Raw genomic sequence first — 23,594 nt, forward strand, 5'->3', positions numbered from 1 at the left:
AGACTGGACTGTTAAAATGGGCTCAAAATGGGGCTGCTCATGAAGACGGTGGAGGAGCTTCAGCTGGAGCAGCTGAGGGCAGCAGCCTGGATTTTCACAGGAACTACACACTCATACCATATTACACCAATTCTTTGTCAGCTGCATTAGCTGCCTGTATACTTCAGGGCACAATTCAAAGTGTCGGTCATGGCCATAAAGCCCTTAGTGGCATGGGATCAAGTTATCCAAAGGACTGCCTACATTCATACAAACCTGCCAGAGATTTGAGATCAGTGACAGAGGTTCTCCTCAGTCACCTGCTCAGGAAAGAAGTTCAGTTAGCAGGGCCAAGGCACCCAAGACAGGCAGTTTTCTTTTGTGCATCATGAGCCATCTGGGCTGCCACCAGGGGCCTGGTGTTTCTGTTATCAACCTGGATATCTAGAATGGTCATGATAATATTAGAACTTTGTAAATTTAGCATATCCATATCCATTTAAAAGGGCTTCACATATATTATCTTGGCATAATCTTTGCAAAAAGGATTCCACTGCATTCTTTTTCCCAAGAGGTAGAAGGTCCATTGTACACCATTGAAAACTGAGGTAGCATGTTGCTCAGGATACTGAGCAACATCAGGAAACTTCCCGTGTGAATTTTGCCTCTGCCACTCTTCTATCAGCCTCCTTTCTCTATTATGGGGATAATAAAACTGGCGAACCTTTCAGAGTTTCTCTAAAGACTGCAAGAAAAGAACATGCAAAAAATAATTTGAGCATTTGAAAAAATGCTAAGGCATATTCCATTCCTCTGCGGGAACAATAACCTGTACATTATCTAACATTGTATTTAAAGAGACTTGTTGAAGTTGTGTTAACATACACTACTTCAACAAGTCTCTTTAATACAGTGTTAGACAATGTAACACCACCAATTTCTGTGTACAAAATACAACATTTTTGCCCCAAAATGCCCCAAATGTATATCCCTCACTGCTAGCTCACAGGGCCCCTGAAGCAACTGTGAGCTGGGTACCTTCTTTGGAGTTCTTTTATTCGAACCATCATATTGAGATGCCCTTGAGAGTATTGTTCAATCACATCACGCACATCATAAGGCTTCCGAGCTTGCTGTGAAAAGAGAACAAATAAAAATGGAAAAGGTGAGAGATATTCTGTTTTTGCATCACTTGCTTTGAGCCATATAGATATTAATACCGTAGATTCCGGCGTATTAGGTGACTGGGCGTATTAGACGACCCTCCAAATTAGCAGCTGCAATTTGGGGATTTGTCCTAAAAGCCCAGTCGCCTAATAAGCTGGACAGCTCCATGCCGGGAGAAAGCCGCCTGGCGCGGAGCTGAGCCCGTTGCTTGCTGCTGCTGCTTCGGAAAGGGGTGGGGGGCCTCCGCCCCGCGCCATCCATACCCGGCGACCCCTGATTTTTTAACCTCTTTTCCATGGTTAAAAAGTCACCGTATACACCGGAACCTACGGTACTTAAGGATTTGTGTAAGTACTTTCAGATCTTTCATGTACATTATCTTAATGCAGCACCCCTGCAAGATACATTGGTATTTTATCCCATTTTCCTATTTCAGACAAGCAGTGGGAATAAGAGACAGTGGCTTGCCTAAGGTCAACAAGAGAGTTCATGGCAGACACAAGATTTGACCCAAGGACTTCCTGGTTGTAGCTCCATCTCTTAGCTACCATACTAAACAGGCTCAGACTTTACAAAATTTAGCATCTTTTATACACCTTTAAAGGGTTGGGGACACGAGTGGCGCTGTGGGTTAAACCACAGAGCCTAGGACTTGTCGGAGGTTCGAATCCCCGCAACAGGGTGAGCTCCCGTTGCTCGGTCCCTGCTCTTGCCAACCTAGCAGATCGAAAGCACGTCAAAGTGCAAGTAGATAAATACCATATTTTTTGCTCTATAAGACTCACTTTTTCCCTCCTAAAAAGTAAGGGGAAATATGTGTGCGTCTTATGGAGTGAATGCAGGCTGCGCAGCAATCCCAGAAGCCAGAACAGCAAGAGGGATTCAGAATATTTTTTTCTTGTTTTCCTCCTCCAAAAACTAGGTGCGTCTTGTCGTCTGGTGCGTCTTATAGAGCGAAAAATACGGTAGGTACCGCTCCAGTGGGAAGGGAAACGGCATTTCCGTGCGCTGCTCTGGTTTGCCAAAAGCGGCTTAGTCCTGCTGGCCACATGACTTGGAAGCTGTATGCTGGCTCCCTTGACCAATAAAGTGAGATGAGCGCCGCAACCCCAGAGTCGGTCACGACTGGACCTAATGGTCAGGGGTCCCTTTACCTTTACCTTTATACACCTTTAAAACATTCTGGACATGTGGAAGCTTTATTTAAACAAGTCCTAGTCATTGGCCCTGATCTGTGCTTATCGGGGGTCGGAACATCCAGATCATATGCACAGACTGATTGAGTGACTGATTCAAATCCAGCTGGAAACTGTGTACTATCATGCTATCTATACTGCCCTTTCACACTATTAAGCAAACACATACCCTTCAATTAATTCCATTTACTTTTGCAAAAGGCTGTGGCACAAATTGAGGGCAGGGAAAAGAAAACAAATACACAAGTACAATCATTAATATATCAATCTCATATACAGTATATCTATGCTTCCACCCAAACCCTCTTTACACACTCATCACATGTAGAGCCTCAGCATCTAGAGAGGGGCACGGGAGCCACGCTGTTGGCTCTCACCTCTGAAGCTGGAGGGACCCTTCCCCTGCTCAGACACAGGCCATGTAGGTTTCACTTACGCCTGCTTGTCAGGGATGGGGCCTGTGAAGGTGGTGGGGGAGTGGCATGGGGTGTGACCCCCCCCCCGCCCACCTAATGTTTGCACATGCAGAGCTTCTTCATGCCATCAATGCATAAAGAAGCTTTAGGAACACATTTAGTAACACATAGGTGTCTGATAGTGCAAGGAATAGCACAATACCGGGGATAAACAATTGCCTGTACAAAAGATTGTTGCTGGTCACCAAAGAAGTGACATATTATTTTATATCAGATTATGAAATTCAGCACCCAGCCAGTGACTGCATCATCTGGAATCGAAAGGTTTAAAGTGCCCCTCTAAGTCAATGAAAAGTTTCATGTAATAGATAGTTCTCCAGACCATAATCCACCTTTTCTCTTTATACTTAGGATAAACTTCAGATTGCTTCTTTAATTGATATAACCTGCTGGATGCATATAGAGCTTTAGCTACACGAGGACTTAGGACAGTGATGGCCAAACTTGGCCCTCCAGCTGTTTTGGGACTACAACTCCCGTCATCCCTAGCTAACAGGACAAGTGGTCAGGGATGATGGGAATTGTAGTCCCAAAACAGCTGGAGGGCAAAGTTTGGCCATCACTGACTTAGGATAATGATTCACCCATATGTAAGCCATAGTGTAATATGAGGTTATGTACCACAGAAATCCAGGTTTCCCATGGCATGGACAGAATCCATAAGATAAAGAAATGCTGAGTTACATGATGCGGTCAGATACTATACCCTTAGTCTGGAAGTGTGGCAGGTAGAAGATGGAGGCAATGTCCAGAAGGGGCAGCAAGCTACTGACAGGAGTAGCCCTCTCCTCCTCTCCCCTTCTCCTTGATTGCAGTTACTCTGTCCTTCTGAGACTCCCATTCCCTGTTCCCACCCCCTTAACCCTTCAGAAGAAGATTGAGGAAATTTTCTAGGCAATTTCCAGTTAAAAAATAGCATTCAAGCCTTCAAACACCCTTCTTTCCTTGAGATTAGAGACACCTAGTCGCCTTGGTTCCCACAAGAATCCACAGCTAGCACTTCATTTTACTCTGAATTGTGCCTGAAGGGCACCAATCATTCAGGACGCTTTCAGCTAATCACACTGCTGCTGCAGCTCCATTTGGGCAAGGGGCAGGGAGACAGAAGTTTAGCCAACACACCACTTTGGAGACTCAGCGGGAGACGGCCGTAAAGAACGAGGAGGGAACTATGACATCATAATTTGGTTCTTGTGCTGTGCTGTGACAAAAGGACTAGTACCTTTTTTGAAGCGCAGCACAGAAATCTCCCCACCCACCTCTTTGTTGTTGTTGTTGTTGTTTAGTCGTTTAGTCGTGTCCGACTCTTCGTGACCCCATGGACCAGAGCACGCCAGGCACTTCTGTCCTCCACTGCCTCCCGCAGTTTGATCAAACTCATGCTGGTAGCTTCAAGAACACCATCCAACCATCTCATTCTCTGTCGTCCCCTTCTCCTTGTGCCCTCCATCTTTCCCAAAATCAGGGTCTTTTCCAGGGAGTCTTCTCTTCTCATGAGGTGGCCAAAGTATTGGAGCCTCAGCTTCAGGATCTGTCCTTCCAGTGAGCACTCAGGGCTGATTTCCTTCAGAATGGAGAGGTTTGATCTTCTTGCAGTCCATAGAATCATAGAATCATAGAATCATAGAGTTGGAAGAGACCACAAGGGCCATCGAGTCCAACCCCCTGCCAAGCAGGAAACACCATCAGAGCACTCCTGACATATGGTTGTCAAGCCTCTGCTTAAAGACCTCCAAAGAAGGAGACTCCACCACACTCCTTGGCAGCAAATTCCACTGTCGAACAGCTCTTACTGTCAGGAAGTTCTTCCTAATGTTTAGGTGGAATCTTCTTTCTTGTAGTTTGGATCCATTGCTCCGTGTCCGCTTCTCCGGAGCAGCAGAAAACAACCTTTCTCCCTCCTCTATGTGACATCCTTTTATATATTTGAACATGGCTATCATATCACCCCTTAACCTCCTCTTCTCCAGGCTAAACATGCCCAGCTCCCTTAGCCGTTCCTCATAAGGCATCGTTTCCAGGCCTTTGACCATTTTGGTTGCCCTCCTCTGGACACGTTCCAGTTTGTCAGTGTCCTTCTTGAATTGTGGTGCCCAGAACTGGACACAGTACTCCAGGTGTGGTCTGACCAGAGCAGAATACAGTGGCACTATTACTTCCCTTGATCTAGATGCTATACTCCTATTGATGCAGCCCAGAATTGCATTGGCTTTTTTAGCTGCCGCGTCACACTGTTGGCTCATGTCAAGTTTGTGGTCAACCAAGACTCCTAGATCCTTTTCACATGTACTGCTCTCAAGCCAGGTGTCACCCATCTTGTATTTGTGCCTCTCATTTTTTTTGCCCAAGTGCAATACTTTACATTTCTCCCTGTTAAAATTCATCTTGTTTATTTTTGCCCAGTTCTCTAATCTGTCAAGGTCGTTTTGAAGTGTGATCCTGTCCTCTGGGGTGTTAGCCACCCCTCCCAGTTTGGTGTCATCTGCAGATTTGATCAGGATGCCCTTGAGTCCATCATCCAAGTCGTTGATAAAGATGTTGAATAAGACCGGGCCCAAGACAGAACCCTGTGGCACCCCACTAGTCACTCTTCTCCAGGATGAAGAGGAACCATTGATGAGCACCCTTTGGGTTCAGTCAGTCAGCCAGTTACAAATCCACTGAGTGGTAGCATAGTCAAGACCGCATTTTACCAGCTTCTTTACAAGAATATCATGGGGCACCTTGTCAAATGCCTTGCTGAAATCAAGGTAGGCTACATCCACTGCGTTCCCTTCATCTACCAGGCTTGTAATTCTGTCAAAAAACGAGATCAGGTTAGTCTGACATGACTTATTTTTCAGAAATCCATGCTGACTATTGGTGATCACAGCATTCCTTTCTAGGTGCTCACAGACTGTTTGCTTAATGATCTGCTCCAGAATCTTCCCTGCTATTGATGTCAGACTGACTGGGCGGTAATTATTTGGGTCCTCTCTTTTCCCCTTTTTGAAAATAGGGACAACATTTGCCCTCCTCCAGTCTGCCGGGACTTCGCCTGTTCTCCAGGAATTCTCAAAGATGACTGCCAGTGGTTCTGAGATCACATCTGCCAGTTCTTTTAATACTCTTGGATGCAGTTCATCTGGCCCTGGAGACTTGAATACATCTAAACTAGCCAAATATTCTTGTACTATCTCCTTAGTTATTCTGGGCTGTGTTTCCTTTGCTGAATCATTTGCTCCAAATTCTTCAGGTCAGGCATTGTTTTCTTTATCGGAGAAGACTGAGGCAAAGAAGGCATTGAGGAGTTCAGCCCTTTCTGTGTCCCCTGTTTGCATTTCACCATCTTCTCCTCTGAGTGACCCCACTGTTTCTTTGTTCTTCCTTTTGCTACGAACATACCCATAAAAGCCTTTTTTGTTGCTTTTAACCTCTCTAGCAAGCCTGAGTTCATTCTGTGCTTTAGCTTTTCTGACTTTGTGTCTACACGTGCTGGCTATTTGTTTGAATTCCTCTTTGGTGGTTTCCCCCCTTTTCCATTTTTTGTACACATCCTTTTTTAATCTTAATTCAGTTAAAAGTTCTTTAGATAGCCACCCTGGCTTCTTTAGGCACCTTCCATGTTTCCGTCTCATTGGTATTGCCTGATGTTGTGCTTTTAGTATCTCCCTCTTAACAAACTCCCAGCCATCATGAACTCCCTTTCCTTTTAGTATTGTTGTCCATGGGATCTCACCCAGCACTTCCCTAAGTTTTATGAAGTCGGCTTTCTTAAAGTCAAGAAATTGAGTCCTAGTATGCTTGGCTGCTCCTTTCCGCTGTATAGTAAACTTCAGAAGAGCATGATCACTCGCGCCTAATGATCCTTCCACTTCTACCCCACTAACCAGGTCATCAACATTGGTTAGGACCAGATCTAAAATGGCTGTTCCTCTTGTTGCTTCTCCCACTTTCTGGACAATGAAGTTGTCTGCAAGGCCAGTGAGGAATCTGTTTGACCTTATGCTCTTGGCTGAGTTTGACGTCCAACAAATATCCGGGTAATTGAAGTCCCCCATTACTACTATCTCCCTTCCTTTTGCATGCTTGGCCATCTGTTCCAGGAAGGCATCATCTATGTCCTCCGTTTGGCTTGGGGATCTATAGTAAACTCCCACAATGAGGTCTCTGTTATTCTTCTCTCCCTTAATTTTGACCCAAATGCTCTCACTTTGGCTTTGAGGATCTAAATCTTGGATCTCTTCACAGGTATACACATCCCTGACATATAACGCCACTCCTCCTCCTTTCTTGTCTGGTCTGTTTCTCTGAAATAGATTGTATCCCCCCATTATTACATTCCAATCGTGGGACTTATCCCACCAGGTTTCAGTGATGCCTATTATGTCATATTTAGTTTGCTGTACCAAGAGCTCAAGCTCATCTTGTTTATTTCCCATGCTTTGTGCATTAGTGTACAGACATTGAAGTCCATTAATCATTCCCCCGTGTCTCTTATTTAAGGATTTTTTCCTCCCACCACTAGGTCCGCGTGCTGTTTGCTCCATTTGGTCTATGACATTTGGATGATCATCTTCATTAATTGATAGAATCCTACCTTCAGGAGCACTGTCTCCCTCCCCCACATTAGTCAGTTTAAAGCCCTCCTGATGAGGTTTCTGAGATTTTTGGCAAAAACATTTCTCCCAACCGTTGTGAGGTGCAGCCCATCACTTGCCAGAAGTCCATCTTCAAGAAACTGCAGTCCGTGATCTAAGAATCCAAACCGTTCCTGTTTACACCATTTGCGAAGCCAGCTGTTCACTTCCACTATTTTCCCCTCTCTCCCTGGGCCACGTTGTTCAACTGGGAGGACAGATGAGATGACAATTTGTGCATTTAGTTGCTTCAATTTCCTGCCGAGAGCCTCGTAGTCTCTTTTGATCTTCTGCAGGCTATTGCTTGCAGTGTCATTGGTTCCCACATGAACCAAGAGGAAGGGGTATTTGTCAGTGGGTTTTATGATTCCTTGCAGTCGTTCAGTTACATCTTGGATCTTAGCCCCGGGGAGACAGCACACTTCCCGAGACATCTTGTCAGGCCCACAGATCACTGCTTCTGTTCCCCTCAGTAGGGAATCCCCTATCACCACTACACGCCTCCTCTTGGGTTTGGTCGGGGTTCTTCCGTGAGCTGTCCGTTCCAAGGTCGCCTGCACATTCCCTGAGGACTGACTTTGCTGCTCGTCTTCATATACCTGATCGACTGTAATGAGGGAGAGATCCTCAAATGGAGTCTGCTCTTCGTCCATGGGACTCTCAAGAGTCTCCTCCAGCACCATAATTCAAAAGCATCAATTCTTCGGCGATCAGCCTTCTTTATGGTCCAGCTCTCACTTCCATACATCACTACTGGGAAAACCATGGCTTTTACTATACGGACCATTGTTGGCAAGGTGATGTCTCTGCTTTTTAAGATGTTGTCTAGGTTTGCCATCGCCTTTCTCCCAAGGAGCAGGCGTCTTTTAATTTCGTGGCTGCTGTCACCATCTGCACTGATCATGGAGCCCAAGAAAGTAAAATCTCTCACTGCCTCCATTTCTTCCCCATCTATTTGCCAGGAGGTGATGGGACCAGTGGCCATGATCTTCGTTTTTTTGATGTTGAGCTTCAGACCATATTTTGCGCTCTCCTCTTTCACCCTCATTAACAGGTTCTTTAATTCCTCTTCACTTTCTGCCATCAAGGTTGTGTCATCTGCATATCTGAGGTTGTTGATATTTCTTCCGGCAATCTTAATTCCGGCTTGGGATTCATCCAGCCCAGCCTTTCACATGATGAATTCTGCATATAAGTTAAATAAGCAGGGAGACAATATACAGCCTTGCCGTACTCCTTTCCCAATTTGGAACCAATCAGTTGTTCCATATCCAGTTCTAACTGTAGCTTCTTGTCCCACATAGAGATTTATCAGGAGACAGATGAGGTGATCAGGCACTCCCATTTCTTTAAGAACTTGTCATAGTTTGCTGTGGTCAACACAGTCAAAGGCTTTTGCATAGTCAATGAAGCAGAAGTAGATGTCTTTCTGGAACTCTCTAGCTTTCTCCATTATCCAGCGCATGTTTGCAATTTGGTCTCTGGTTCCTCTGCCTCTTCTAAATCCAGCTTGCACTTCTGGGAGTTCTCGGTCCACATACTGCTTGAGCCTTCCTTGTAGAATTTTAAGCATAACCTTGCTAGTGTGTGAAATGAGTGCAATTGTGCGGTAGTTGGAGCATTCTTTGGCACTGCCTTTCTTTGGGATTGGGATGTAGACTGATCTTCTCCAATCCTCTGGCCACTGCTGAGTTTTCCAAACTTGCTGGCATATTGAGTGTGGCACCTTAACAGCATCATCTTTTAAGATTTTAAACAGTTCAGCTGGAATACCATCACTTCCACTGGCCATGTTATCTGTAGTGCTTTCTAAGGCCCATTTGACTTCACTCTCCAGGATGTCTGGCTCAAGGTCAGCAACCACATTACCTGGGGTGTATGAGACATCCATATCTTTCTGGTATAATTCCTCTGTGTATTCTTGCCACCTCTTCTTGATGTCTTCTGCTTCAGTTAGGTCTTTACCACTTTTGTCCTTTATTATGGTAATCTTTGTACGAAATGTTCCTTTCATATTTCCGATTTTCTTGAACAGATCTCTGGTTCTTCCCATTCTGTTGCTTTCCTCTATTTCTTTGCATTGCTCGTTTAAGAAGGCCTTCTTGTCTCTCCTTGCTATTCTTTGGAAATCTGCATTCAATTTCTTGTATCTTTCATTATCTCCCTCGCATTTTGCTTGCCTTCTCTCCTCCGCTATTTGTAAGGCCTCATTGGACAGCCACTTTGCTTTCTTGCATTTCTTTTTCATTGGGATGGTTTTAGTTGCTGCCTCCTGTATAATGTTGCGAGCCTCCACCCATAGTTCTTCAGGCACTCTGTCCAGCAAATCTAAATCCTTAAACCTGTTCCTCACTTCCACTGTGTATTCATAAGGGATTTGGTTTAGATTGTATCTTACCTGTCCAGTGGTTTTTCCTACTTTCTTCAGTTTAAGCTTGAATTTTGCTATAAGAAGCTGATGATCTGAGCCACAGTCAGCTCCAGGTCTTGTTTTTGCTGACTGTATAGAGCTTCTCCATCTTTGGCTGCAGAGAATATAATCAATCTGATTTCGATGTTGCCCATCTGGGGATGTCCATGTGTAGAGTCGTCTCTTGTGTTGTTGGAAAAGCGTGTTTGTGATGACCAGCTTGTTCTCTTGGCAGAACTCTATTAGCCTTTGCCCTGCTTCGTTTTGATCTCCAAGGCCAAACTTGCCAGTTGTTCCTTTTATCTCTTGATTCCCTACTTTAGCATTCCAATCCCCTATAATGAGCAGAACATCCTTCTTTGGTGTCACTTCTATAAGGTCTTGTAAGTCTTCATAGAATTGGTCAATTTCAGTTTCTTCAGCACCAGTAGTTGGTGCATAAACTTGGATTACTGTGATGTTAAAAGGTCTGCCTTGGATTCGTATCGAGATCATTCTATCATTTTTGAGACTGCATCCCAGTACAGCTTTCGCCACTCTTTTGTTGACTATGAGGGCCATTCCATTTCTTTTACGGGTTTCTTGCCCACAGTAGTAGATATGATAGTCATCCGAACTGAATTCGCCCATTCCCGTCCATTTTAGCTCACTGATGCCCAGGATGTCAATATTTATTCTCGCCATCTCATTTTTGACCACATCCAACTTACCCAGGTTCATGGTCTTACATTCCAGGTTCCTATGCAATATTTTTCTTTACAGCATTGGACTTTCCTTTCGCTTCCATGCATATCCACAACTGAGCGTCCTTTCGGCTTTGGCCCAGCCGCTTCATCAGCTCTGGATCTACTTGTACTTGTCCTCCGCTCTTCCCCAGTAGCATGTTGGACACCTTCCGACCTGAGGGGCTCATCTTCCAGCGTCATGACTTTTATATGCCTGTTGTCTTTGTCCATGGAGTTTTCTTGGCAGGGATACTGGAGTGGCTTGCCGGTTCCTACTCCAGGTGGATCACGTTTGGTCAAAACTCTCCACTATGACCTGTTCATCTTGGGTGCCCTGCTCGGCATAGTTCATAGCTTCTCTGAGTTCTTCAAGCCCCTTCGCCACGGCAAGGCAGTGATCCATGAAGGGGACCCACCTCTTAGACCTCACCATTTCTGCCCACCTCAGAGGCCCTAACCTTGCTGTTTCTCCCCACCATCAGCACTTACATCTGTGTGTGTCAGTCTGTGTATATCGGGTTGTCTGAGTGTATCTCTAGCTCAAGTGTATGCTGCCTGCTGTAACCTTGGGCTCTACCTACCCTTAGCTCCACTCAGGGTCAGACCACCCAGGAGGCGACTGCCTCAGGCAGCAGGATCCAAAGGGACAGCAAATTTGGACTCCCATGAATGCACCGCCTACTGCAGCTGCAGAAGTGGCACTGACAGCTGCAATGTGCTCTTTGGAGGCCACATCTGCTAACTCCTCTGCAGCCCCCAACCCATGCCACCTCTACAGTGATCTCTTGGCAAACAGGGGGCACTGCCGGTATCTTCCCACCTTTGTTCCTGATGTTGATCTTCCATGACTGGGGAGAAGCACCTCAACCTGCTGTTAGATGCCCTTTCCTGCCCTTTACCTCAACAGACCCATGAGAAATCACCTACCACTGTTCAACACACTTTATTAACAGCATGTCTTCTCTTCACAGCTGAATTGATGGACAACCACATAAGTGTACCAAAGGTTGGTTCAAGCAATCAGTCTTGCCTCATCACCACTTACTCCATCGAAGCGAAATGAACTAAAGAGCCGTGCAGCCTGTTGCCAACACATGACAATTCACATCTGACACATGCAACTGCAGGCAAGCTAAAAAACAAAACAAAACCAAAACTCATTGGCTGGAGTGGAAGGAGGAGGTGGTGGTGACAACAGCAAGTGTGGGAGAGGCAGGGAATTAGGCAGGGTCTCATATGCTCATTTATCTAGTTCATTTATTCAAGAGCACCTGAAGTGCATTTCTAGCAGAGTGAGTTCTTTTTATATTGCCGTGGGGGTGGGAAAATAACTTTTGAAATCCTTCCCCCAACCCTATGCTTCAGAGTGGGAAAAACAACGCTAAAGAAATTCAACCAGGTAGACAAGCTTAGCCTGCCATATTCCCCTTTGTCGGGAGAACAGGCCTTTGCATAGCTAAATAGCTAGAGAGCTTCTGGAAAGCTAAGTAGCTAGAGACCGCTGCCCTGCCCTGCCTCCTCCCCTGGCTGGATGCAATGTCACCAAGGTGTCAGTGGGCAAAAAACGTCATGCCATGAACCAACCATTTTGTGCTGTCACAGAAATGGCGCAAGTCTCTGGCAACCTTCATTCAGTTCCAAGTGAACCAATCCTAGGCCACACATGGGCCCATGAAATATATCTGAGCTCAGAGAAGAAAATGGGGTGTGTATAACAATATATTGTGAGTGATATCCAACAAAGTAGTTTCATTAGTGAACTCTGGCTGTGCAACTGATTGTCCAGCATACTATGGTCATTTCAAAATGGCATATTTGGAAAGACAATTAAGCTATTTTACAGGCAAAAGTTCAACTCTTTGCTCATTTTCACAATGACACCCCTTTTGGCCTACACACAAGTTTGGTGATAAGTACTTCAGAATGAAACAAGTTTTGTAATACTGGATGTGGGGTGGGCATGGGACCCCATTCCTGCATACAGATTTAATATACAAGTTAGCAGGGAGTTTGACTGGACAGCTGTCATGGTCCCTTCCAACTCTACAATTCTATGACTTAAGTTTAAAGGGAAAACAGCAGAGCAAGCAAGCAAAAGCATTAATTAGCTACCTGACTGTTTTGTTGCTAAAAATACAAGGGCTGGCCAAGACACTAAAAATGAACCCCCAAAAAGAGAAAAAGTGAACCTGGAAAATTTGCATGACAATGCTATTATTCATGGAGTAAACACAGGAAAAGGAGGTGAAGACTGTGCTCTCTTTGTTTTTTGCTGTCTTTGAATCTGCTTTATCTCCAAGGGGAATCTGGGGGTGGCAATGGGTCCCTCTTTTGGCTGTGGGTCAAGGGACCAGAAAAAGCCTAGCGAAGGTACAGTGAAAATTTCAGTAACTGAAAAAGAAGTAACAACGGCTTGTTAGTCGTGTTGTCTGTTTTTTCTCTGCCACCAGCCTAGGCCAGATATATTAGCATGTATTAAACCCTCCAGCATGTGATGGAGTCATGCTTGGAGTGCAGCCATGGGATCCTAGAAATTCCAGATAAAAGCAGAGAGGAAAAACTAAACTTGCAAAGAACAAGAAGAACAAGGACAACAAGTAGAGGAAACAGACCCCCTCTCTCCCACCACCACCACTACAAAGAGAAACAGAAACCCATCCAAACAAAATTGTTTTAGATAATCTTCAGCAGTCTGGGCCTACCTGGACCTTGGTTTTGGGGAACACAGCTTCACTGTTTTCTTGACATGTGGTATGTGCTTGGAGGGAAGGGATGGACTATTATACTTTCAATTTTTTAAGGCTCCGAATTTATTGCTTTCTGCAACTTCCTGCTTACAGACGCTGACACATCGTTATTTCTGGCCAGGAAAAGCAGACTATTGCAACTGTGCCAGTATCACTCTCTGGACCTGACTGGCAGAGATGCTTTGAGAGCTGTTTGTCTAAGTGTACCCCTCCCTCGCACACAACCCTTCAAATCTGTTTTTTGGGGCTCTCTATTGTATCACAATGGCTCAATGCCTAGCTGTTCTAACAAAGGTTTGGGAAACAAAACCAGAAAAAGAGAGAGGAGGCTACCCAAAAGCATAATTAATCTTCTTCCTTCCTAATAAACCTCTCTTTGTTCATATAAAATCATCCACATTAGAATGTGCAGGCTGTAGAGTAATGACGAAGCTGCCCAGTCAGAGGCTGAGAATGCCTCAAATCCTAAACACACACAATGGAAACAAAAAATGGGGAGGGGCACTAACCTGGCATCCTCTACAGGTCTTTTTAAGCATAAACGCAGAAAAATAAAGAACTACAACAAAACTGTTTTGTGATCTAAGCCAATTACTCACTCATTCCAAAGTGAGAGATCTGCTACATGAAACACAGCTGTTGTGTGCAAGGGGGGTTCTGAAGGGAGGGGGGAGAAATTTGATTCTGTTCCCATTTAAAGGCAAACCTATCTAATTTGGACTTTCCAAAACAATACAAGAACCGAAACACAGCCGCCCTTTGAAACTTGCACTCTTCCAAAATTTTGCAATGCATTCCTCCAGCAAAGCAATGTGTACACAAATGCATATACTAGAGTAAAGTGCTTTGCCAAAAATGGTTCACTAGTCAAAACTGCATGTAAAAATGTGCATGTAAGGATAAAAAGGTAAAGGTAAAGGGACCCCTGACAATTAAGTCCAGTCGCGAACAACTCTGGGGTTGTGGTGCTCATTTCGCTTTACTGGCCGAGGGAGCTGGCATTTCTCCGCTCCCGCGGACAGTTTTTCCAGGTCATGTGGCCAGCATGACTAAGCCGCTTCTGGCGAACCAGAGCAGCGCACAATACGCCGTTTACCTTCCCATTGGAGTGGTACCTATTTATCTACTTGCACTTTGACGTGCTTTCAAACTTCTAGGTTGGCAGGAGCAACGGGAGCTCACCCCGTCGTAGGGATTCGAACCGTCGACCTTTGATTGGCAAGCCGAAGTGGCTCAGTGGTTTAACCCACAGCGCAAATTCACACTAAAATGCGGATGAATTTTCACACTGTATTTTTTAAAAATTACAAACTGATATGAAAATGTGCAAAGCCAAACTTTAGATTGGAAAAATTAGAGACAGAGAAAAAACACAATTTACAGAGAATGCTGAAGTCTCCCCAAGGACAGGCAGAGAAAGCTGGAGGGGGTCTGGGCCACAGTCTGCCTTTCTTACTAGGCTTTTTGTCTCTCTGCTTATCTCTGTTTAGTAACTAATTTTTCTTATGGACTGAAATGGGGAGGAGAACAAATAGTGAGGCATATTAACAACAACAACAACAACAACAACAACAACAACAAATAGGTAGTCAGAAAACTGTGTATTCCCATTCAGTTTTCTTTGCCTGTTTTTGAGAGAGAAACTTCAGAACCCCCAGCAGTGAGAGCTTACATGCAATGTCTGTGTGTTACATAATAATAATAATAATAATAATAATAATAATAATAATAATAATATTTTTTATTTATACCCCACCCTCCCCAGCCAAGGCCGGGCTCAGGGCGGCTAACAAGCAATAATAAAAAACAAGCTGAATGATTACAACTTAAAAACAAGATTAAAATACAACATTAAAATATTGAAACATTAAAATATTAAAATGTAGCCTCATCGCAGGAGGAGAAAGGAAAAGAAAAAAGAAAGAGAGGGCGGGAATAAAAATGACTCCAAGCCAAAGGCCAGGCAGAACAACTCTGTCTTACAGGCCCTGCGGAAAGAAATCAGATCCTGCAGGGCCCTGGTCTCATGAGACAGAGCGTTCCACCAAGTTGGGGCCAGTGCTGAAAAGGCCCTGGCTCTGGTTGAAGCCAATCTAACTTCCTTAGGACCCGGGACCACTAGGGTGTTGCTATTTATGGACATTGAGGCTCTCTGTGGGGCATACCAGGAGAGGCGGTCCCATAGGTACGAGGGTCCTAGGCCGTGAAGGTCTTGAAAGGTCAAAACCAGCACCTTAAATCTGACCCTCTACTCCACCGGGAGCCAGTGCAGCTGGAAAAGCACTGGGTGAATATGGTCCCATGGCAGAGACTCCATGAAGAGCCTCGCTGCTGCATTCTGCACCCGGTGGAGCTTCTGGGAACAGCTTTAAGGGCGGACCCGTGTAGAACAAATTATAGTAGTCAAGCCTGGAGTATAACATGTGGAGTATAACACATAGCCAGGCTCTGAATGCCAAGCTCCAAGGGTTTGAGTGCATGTGATTTTCATGCATACTCGAGAACCCTTGGAACCAAACCCCTGCATACAATGAGGGATTACTGTTAATGACGGGGAAAATAAGTGCATTGTGTGTGATCTGTATTGGTGGCACAATGTAAGTCAGTGTAAAAATGAAATTGCAAACTTTAAAAAATAGATTCAAACATAAAACAATGTTCACAGTAATTAGTCTCTATAATACTAGAAGCTATGAGTAATCAAGGTCCTGTCTGAACAATCTGGAGCTATGCAGTTTGGTGCCTAGGCAGAGGGGTGGGTGGGTGTTGGTGTTTTTTTTTACACATTTCACCTCAAATACCTTTTCCACAGTACTTATGTTATGGACTACTTGGTTCTGTTGCTGTTGCCATTTATTACCTGAAATTTCCTCCGGGCTACAAAATACTGCATTCTCCTGATGACTTTGACAGCTGTTCGATGTGCTTCTGTTAGCCTACAAAACAAACCAGGCACACATTTTCCCCCCAAAGATTTTAAAATACAAAGCTTTTCAGTGCAAATTCGCAATAGTATATTAAGCATACATGCCCCTTTAGATCTTTGTGCTTTGTCTTTCCTGCTTCAATTTTGTACAGGAGCCTTCAAGTTTCTGACAGCTGAGATCCACTTGTGCAGAATGGAGGCATGCTGTGCTCATAACCAAAATGCTTTAGAGTGTGAAAGAGAAATAATTGCCTGCCTTCAAAGGAGCTCACTATCTGCTTCTGTGCCTGTCTGTGTCTCTGCATGTGACTGGTCTGACCATCGCTCCAGCTCCTGCTTGGAAGATGCCAAGTTCAAACAGTGGATCATGCAGAGAAGCAGTAGGTCAGGTACTGGAGGCTTCTATCATCCTGTAGCCACTCAACTAGCATTTCTTATGGCATGCTGGTGTGCCCTGGCATAGTTTGAGAATTAGTGGTTTAAGGCGTTAAACAAAAATAGATAAATCTGAAGTATAGAAAATTCTGGAGATTAGGAAAAATTGCCATCAGTGCAAGCAAGGCACAATGTAGGCAAATGTGGAGCATCGTGACACTCTTCATATTCTTTGAAGGTACCCACAAGTTTCTACTACAAAGAAATTAAAATACAGACAGATATTTGGACACTTGAAGTTATAACTTACTTACTTACTTAATTTTATTTACGGCTATTAGCTCATAAAATATAACAAAAAACCTTTCCTAGAAAGATGCTGGTCTTTATTTCATCATTGCAAATGAGTTCGCGAAAGTTATTAAACCAGAAACATTTTTACCAGCCTACCTGCCCACGCTAGCTTGTGACAGTTGCTTGTGACACACCAAAACTCTGGCAAAACCAGGTGGTTTATCAAAGCTTTCCTGCTTGATCCTTAGAAACCACAGCTGACCAGGCAAATTACTATTTACAAGCATGCTTAATTTTAAAAACAAAATTATTTCACATATTTCACATGTAAAGAGTGTGCTTCCCCTTATACTGGGCTGATAAGGGTAACCTGGGCAGACCAAACAGAAATTGTACGCAATAAAGTCAGTTGTGTATGCCCACTTCTGCTTAATGCAAAATCTCTTCCTGGAGATATTAGGAGAGCATTTTGCTCTCACACATTTGGGGATTGTAAACCTTTATGCTCTGCTTGTGAACACCCAAAGGCACCTGGCTAGCCACTGTACAAAAGAAAATCACCTTCAAAGGGGAGAAATTGAGTATAAATATCCCTTCCTTTGAGCATCTCTCACTCTTTCATTCTGACTCATCCTGGACCACTAAATTTTCTGTGAGCTGGCATGAAAGGGGACTTACTCTCCCCCTTAATGTGGCATTTGTTGCAAAGGGAACTAAGGTGAACAACTTAACAATCATACTCAGTTTCTGCTACATAGAGGTCAAGCTTAGCTTCCCCTTCTGAACAGAGCAAAATTATCGCCTGTGTCCACATTTCCTGTCTTACTGAGGAGTCCTGATCTGCCCTAGATTGCAGCTTGGGGAGGGGCAGCAGACCTTTTCCTGTTTAACCTCAGCACACCTAGGCACACTGTGGTTCAGCATGGGTGGGTATGGCCTCCCCGTGAGGGAGCCAGTCAGAGAGGAGAAGAAGAAGAAGAAGAGGAGGAGTTTGGATTTGATATCCCGCTTTATCACTACCTGAAGGAGTCTCAAAGCGGCTCACAATCTCCTTTCCCTTCCTCCCCCCCCAACAAACACTCTGTGAGGTGAGTGGGGCTGAGAGACTTCAGAGAAATGTGACTGGCCCAAGGTCACCCAGCAGCTGCATGTGGAGGAGCAGGGAATCAAACCCGGTTCACCAGATTACGAGTCTACCACTCTTAACCACTACACCACACTGCTCTGGCTCTTCTTGGCAGGGCCTCAGAGTGGACCTGATTGAAAACTTCCTCTGCTGGGTCCTAAGAAATAAGAGGAGGCCTGCACCTACTCTCTCCACCTTTGCTCCTAAGGGCTTTGCCATCACCTACTCCTTTACTCCATTTGTAGTTTAACCCAGTGGGGTCTCTTTTTAGACGTGTATGCCACCTGCAACATTGCTATAGAGATCACTTGGTCACGGGTTTTCAGGACCAGGGATACATCTTTACTCACAAATGGACTGACTATTGCTATGCGGAGTTTGTGCCTGTTTCATAGCAATAGCACATATTTGCATTTTGTTCTTTATTCTATGTATGTCACAACTTGTAAAGTATGGGTGAGTTTTTCTCTCAATTTTGCTGCTTTCTCTTTTTGTAAACCGCTTTGAGATTTTTTTCAACAATCAAGCCATGTATAAATTTTATGAAATAAATAAATAAATACAGATGGGATAGTCATTGGGCTGTATCCTTAGGAGGGACAGAGACAGGGACACCTTGTCCCACCCCAATGCTAGATTAAGGGATCTTGGAGGGTGGCGCTTTCTGTCCAGAAGTCCAGCTCAGGGGCTGACAAGCCATAATGCACCTTTATCTGAGGTTGCCTCAAATGGACCACTGGAAGCAGTGCAAACTGTTGTGGACCCTAACATTAGGCAGCCTCTGTGGGCTGACAGCACACTGACCATCACTTGGGCTGCTCGATGAAGTGATCCATGCCAATGCCAATGCCTCTTCCCTGCACTCAATTCAGCTGTCACCTTATTTCATCTCGGAACTGGCTGTTCTATTTCTGCTCCTCCTTGTTTTTACAGCATAAGGGCCCACAATCAAGCAATAGCAGTGTCCAATTTGCAGGATTTCCTTTTCACAATCTTGTCTTAAATGCAGTAATTTGGGGTTTACAGGAAAGGTGCCCTCCTCCTCCTCCTTTTAAAAAGATCAAGCTTCTATTTCCATTCTGTGTCAGGAATGGACACCTCCCTTGATGCAAATAAAGATAGAGAAAATCGTTGGGGTTAAACCATTCTCTGAATTCCTCTCTTGGCTTGGGAGGAATGGGCCCTGAGGTCTGGCACTCGCTTCTTCATGGAATGCAAGAGCAGGCAAAGGCACGGGATGCAGGAGCACGTTGTCTGCTGCAGCCCTCTGACTCCATTTCTGGAAGCAGAGGTTATCCTACTAATTGGATTTTTTAAATTGGCTTTAAAGTAATGGCACGTGCTGGAAAGAGATGTGACTGTAAACTGCAAGACATTCAGCTGAGATAAGATTTTATTTGGTGCGAGAGATGGCTGGGGAGAGGGGAGCCCACGGTTCGTTTATTTTAAGCTTCTCTTTATATTTATGATTCGGCAACCCTCTGTGGAATGTAAGCTAAAAAATATTTACGATTGAGGAGGGAATAATTGGAGTTATACTGAGATCAATACAGCAATAATGGAGACTGTATGTGACTTGAAATGAAAAAGGAGGGCGAGGGGGAAGCTCAAGTATGAATATGATAGGAACATAGAGTTGTTCCTCCCACCTCCACTTAAAACATCGAAAAAGAGATTTGTTTGTGCTTCTGACGGAATATAATTAAAGATAAAGGATAATTGGCTATAAATCTCAGCTGTAAAGATGGAAAGAATCCATGGGAAATAGCTCACTTTCCTAGGCTGAGGGGGGAAATGGCAAAGATCTGCAACACAGTATTGCTAGTGAGACAGAATGGCTTTTAGCAGGCTGTCGCCTGTTCTGAGACATCGAAGCAAAAGGGACGGAGAGCTAAGACCTTTGAGAAACTTCCGAGATTCAATTCTGCTACAAGTCATGATGGGAGACAACACTGGGCAAGTGAAAGAGACAATACCATAGATGGTCAGAAGGAATCTCTATGGACATAACAGTTTTTCAAAGAGGGACAAAGATGAAAGCTGTTTCCCAGTTCTGCTGGATCTCTCAGTGGCTTTTGACACCATCGACCATAACATCCTTCTGGATCATCTAGAGGGGCTGGGAGCTGGGGGCACTGTCATACAGTGGTTCCGCTCCTTCCTCCTGGGCCGTGTTCTGAAAGTGGTGGTGGGGGATGAGTGTTCGGACCCCTGGGCTCTCACTTGTGGGGTGCCCTAGGGTTCTGTCCTCTCCCCCATGCTTTTTAACATCTATATGAAGCCACTGGGAGAGATCATCAAGGGGTTTGGGCTGAGTGTTCATCAGTATGCTGATGATACCCAGCTCTACCTCTCTTTTAAGTCAGAGCCAGTGAAGGTGGTGAAGGTCCTGTGTGAGTGTCTGGAGGCGGTTGGAAGATGGATGGCAGCTAAGAGATTGAGGTTGAATCCTGACAAGACAGAAGTACTGCTTTGGGGGGACAGGGGGTGGGCAGGTGTGGAGGACTCCGTGGTCCTGAATGGGGTAACTGTGCCCCTAAAGGACGAGGTGCGTAGCCTAAGAGTCATTTTGGACTCGCAGCCGTCCATGGAGTTGCAGGTGAATTCTGTGTCCAGGGCAGCTGTCTACCAGCTCCACCTTGTACGCAGGCTAAGACCCTACCTGCCCGCAGACTGTCTCACCAGAGTGGTGCATGCTCTGGTTATCTCCCGCTTGAACTACTGCAATGCACTCTATGTGGGGCTACCTCTGAAGGTGACCCGGAAACTACAATTAATGCAGAATGCAGCAGCTAGACTGGTGACTGGAGTGACCACCAAGACCATGTAACACTGGTCCTGAAAGATCTACATTGGCTCCAAGTACGTTTCCAAGCATAGTTCAAAGTGTTGGTGCTGACCTTTAAAGCCCTAAACGGCTTCGGCCCAGTATACCTGAAGGAGCGTCTCCACCTCCATTGTTCAGCCCGGACACGGAGGTCCAGCTCCAAGGGCCTTCTGGCAGTTCTCTCACTGCAAGGTGTGAGGTTATAGGGAACCAGGCAGAGGGCCTTCTCGGTAGTGGCACCTGCCCTGTGGAACACCCTCCCATCAGATGTCAAGGAAATAAACAACTATCTGACTTTTAGAAGACACCTGAAGACAGCCCTCTTTAGGGAAGTTTTTAATGTTTGAAGTTTTATTCTGTTTTTAGTGTTCTGTTGAAAGCTGCCCAGAGTGGCTGGGGAAACCCAGCCAGATGGGAGGGGTAGAAATACAGTGGTACCTCAGGTTAAGAACTTAATTCGTTCTGGAGGTCTGTTTTTCTTAACCTGAAACTGTTCTTAACCTGAGACACCACTTTAGCTAATGGGGCCGCCTGCTGCTGACACTCCGCCACCGTGCGATTTCTGTTCTTATCCTGAAGCAAAGTTCTTAACCCGAGGTACTACTTCCGGGTTAGCAGAGTCTGCAACCTGAAGCGCCTGTAACAGGTGCCACTGTAAATTATTATTATTATTATTATTATTATTATTATTATTATTATTATTATTTTCACACACAGGACTGAACAACGATAATATTTTGAGTTCCTCACTTGAAGTTTTATAAATTTATATAATATAACAATACAAATGGAAATCATTAATTATGCAGCTATTGATCAAGGGATTATTATTATAACTGAAATGTAACTAAAATTAATAACATTATGGAACACTATGGAGCATAAGATCAGAAATGTACCCAATCCCCCACGCAGGAGCCACTTTAACCAAAATGTATTAACTGGAAGTTGATTGGCATTTGAATAATTGTATTAATTGGAAATTAACTGATATTGTTTTAATTTGGCTATTATTGGGGGAATATTGGAAAACTAATAAAACTTTATTTTGGGGGAAACCCTCCCTGTGCAGAATTTTCCATGTCCTACAGAAGGTTTGAAAACCAGCCTGATGTCTGTGAAAACTGAGGTGATACACAGTTCCAACATGAGGACCAACATCAGAATGATTGAGGTGGACCCCTATAGTAAGACCAGAGATGTAGCCCTTAATTGCAAAAATGTGAATAATAAATTGATTAGTTGTACTGTTCTTACAAACAAAATTTCTAATAATTAAGTGCCTCAAAGTGACTGACACAGTAAAAATAGAATGACAATGACTCTAAATTAAGAAAAAAACAGCAGTAAACAGAAAATAAAATACTGATCCCACAATATATTTAGTAAGTCCTACCAACCCAACTCACAGAATAAGCACAACAAGGACTGCTGACATAAATGAGTATCTAATGCACAATAGGTAGGCATGCACATAGCATAAAATTCACAGGCACACAACAGTTCACATGCATGCACTGGGCAATTTTTAATTAAATAAATAAATAAATAAATTTATATACTGCCCTTCATCCACAGATCTCAGGGCAGTTCACAAGATAAAAATGCAGGATAAAAGCACAAAATAAGTAGATTAACATAACAACAACAAAAACAAAACAATAATCTCCACTCCCACAAACACATTTAAAATAGAACATTAATAAGCCCAAGGCCTGGTGGAAGAGGAATGTTTTCACCTGGCACCTAAAAATCTATAATGAAGTTGCCAGATGAACCTCCTTGGGGAGAGCATTCCACAAACAGGGAGCCACAGACTTGATTGGGAATCAACATCAAGTCTAAATCTGACTGTGTACCTCAATACTAGGCCTTTGCATATTTAATTCAAACACTGCATGAGCGAGTATAACATTTCAGATAAAGTTACACCAAACACAAAGATGCCAATGAAAACAGTAGCCTTGTGTCTCCTCTGTATTCTACTTTAACATCTAAAGGTAAAGGTACCCCTACCCGTACGGGCCAGTCTTGACAGACTCTAGGGTTGTGCGCTCATCTCACTCTAGAGGCCGGGGGCCAGCGCTGTCTGCAGACACTTCCGGGTCACGTGGCCAGCGTGATGAAGCTATACTCTGGCGAGCCAGAGCCGCACACGGAAACGCCATTTACCTTCCCGCTAGTAAGCGGTCCCTATTTATCTACTTGCACCCGGGGTGCTTTCGAACTGCTAGGTTTGCAGGCGCTGGGACCGAACTACGGGAGCGCACCCCGCCGCGGGGATTCGAACTGCTGACCATGCGATCGGCAAGTCCTAGGCGCGGACGTTTTACCCACAGTGCCACCCGCGTCTTAACATCTAGGGATGCCCAAATTAGTATATCACACACATATATGCAACATAATTGTACACCCCAGACTTAGGAAATCCACATACTAAGCATCTTTATGTGAGAGAAGAACAGAGTAAGACATAGGCCCACCATGTGGAGCTATAGCCTCATGGCTGCCATAATGCCCTGTTCTGGACTACGTGGTACAGCTTAAAGCTCATGAAATTAGATTCCTGTATGCAGTGTGAGTCTCAGGTCTGAAAGTACTATGCTGGGTTCACAGTGGTGATATATATGCTCCATGGCTATTAGAATATGATAGGGAACTAACAATTGTTTCATGATGTCTGCTGGCAGTGGCCAGGGGTGGAGGAAGGAGGGTGCGGTGGGGGAG

At 44.5% G+C, this 23,594-nt stretch overlaps 1 protein-coding gene across 7 annotated transcripts in view; it reads right to left on the reverse strand.

The window, feature by feature from the left end:
- LOC309532617 (potassium voltage-gated channel subfamily KQT member 1-like) overlaps nt 1-23,594 on the reverse strand; it is a 558,589-nt gene that overhangs the window by 316,363 nt on the left and 218,632 nt on the right. For all 7 annotated transcript variants that reach the window (XR_014219946.1, XM_082223121.1, XM_082223123.1 and 4 more), the window contains 2 exons: nt 16,180-16,255; nt 1,018-1,112 (listed from right to left, as the gene is read on the reverse strand). Coding sequence is in view for 6 of the 7 variants with exons in the window: in XM_082223121.1 (XP_082079247.1) it covers nt 1,018-1,112; nt 16,180-16,255 (171 nt within the window). In the remaining variant the exon portion in view is untranslated. The remainder of the gene's footprint in view (nt 1-1,017; nt 1,113-16,179; nt 16,256-23,594) is intronic.

This window comes from Podarcis vaucheri, assembly GCF_965113315.1.
Source record: "Podarcis vaucheri genome assembly, chromosome: 5".
Lineage (NCBI taxonomy): Eukaryota > Metazoa > Chordata > Lepidosauria > Squamata > Lacertidae > Podarcis > Podarcis vaucheri.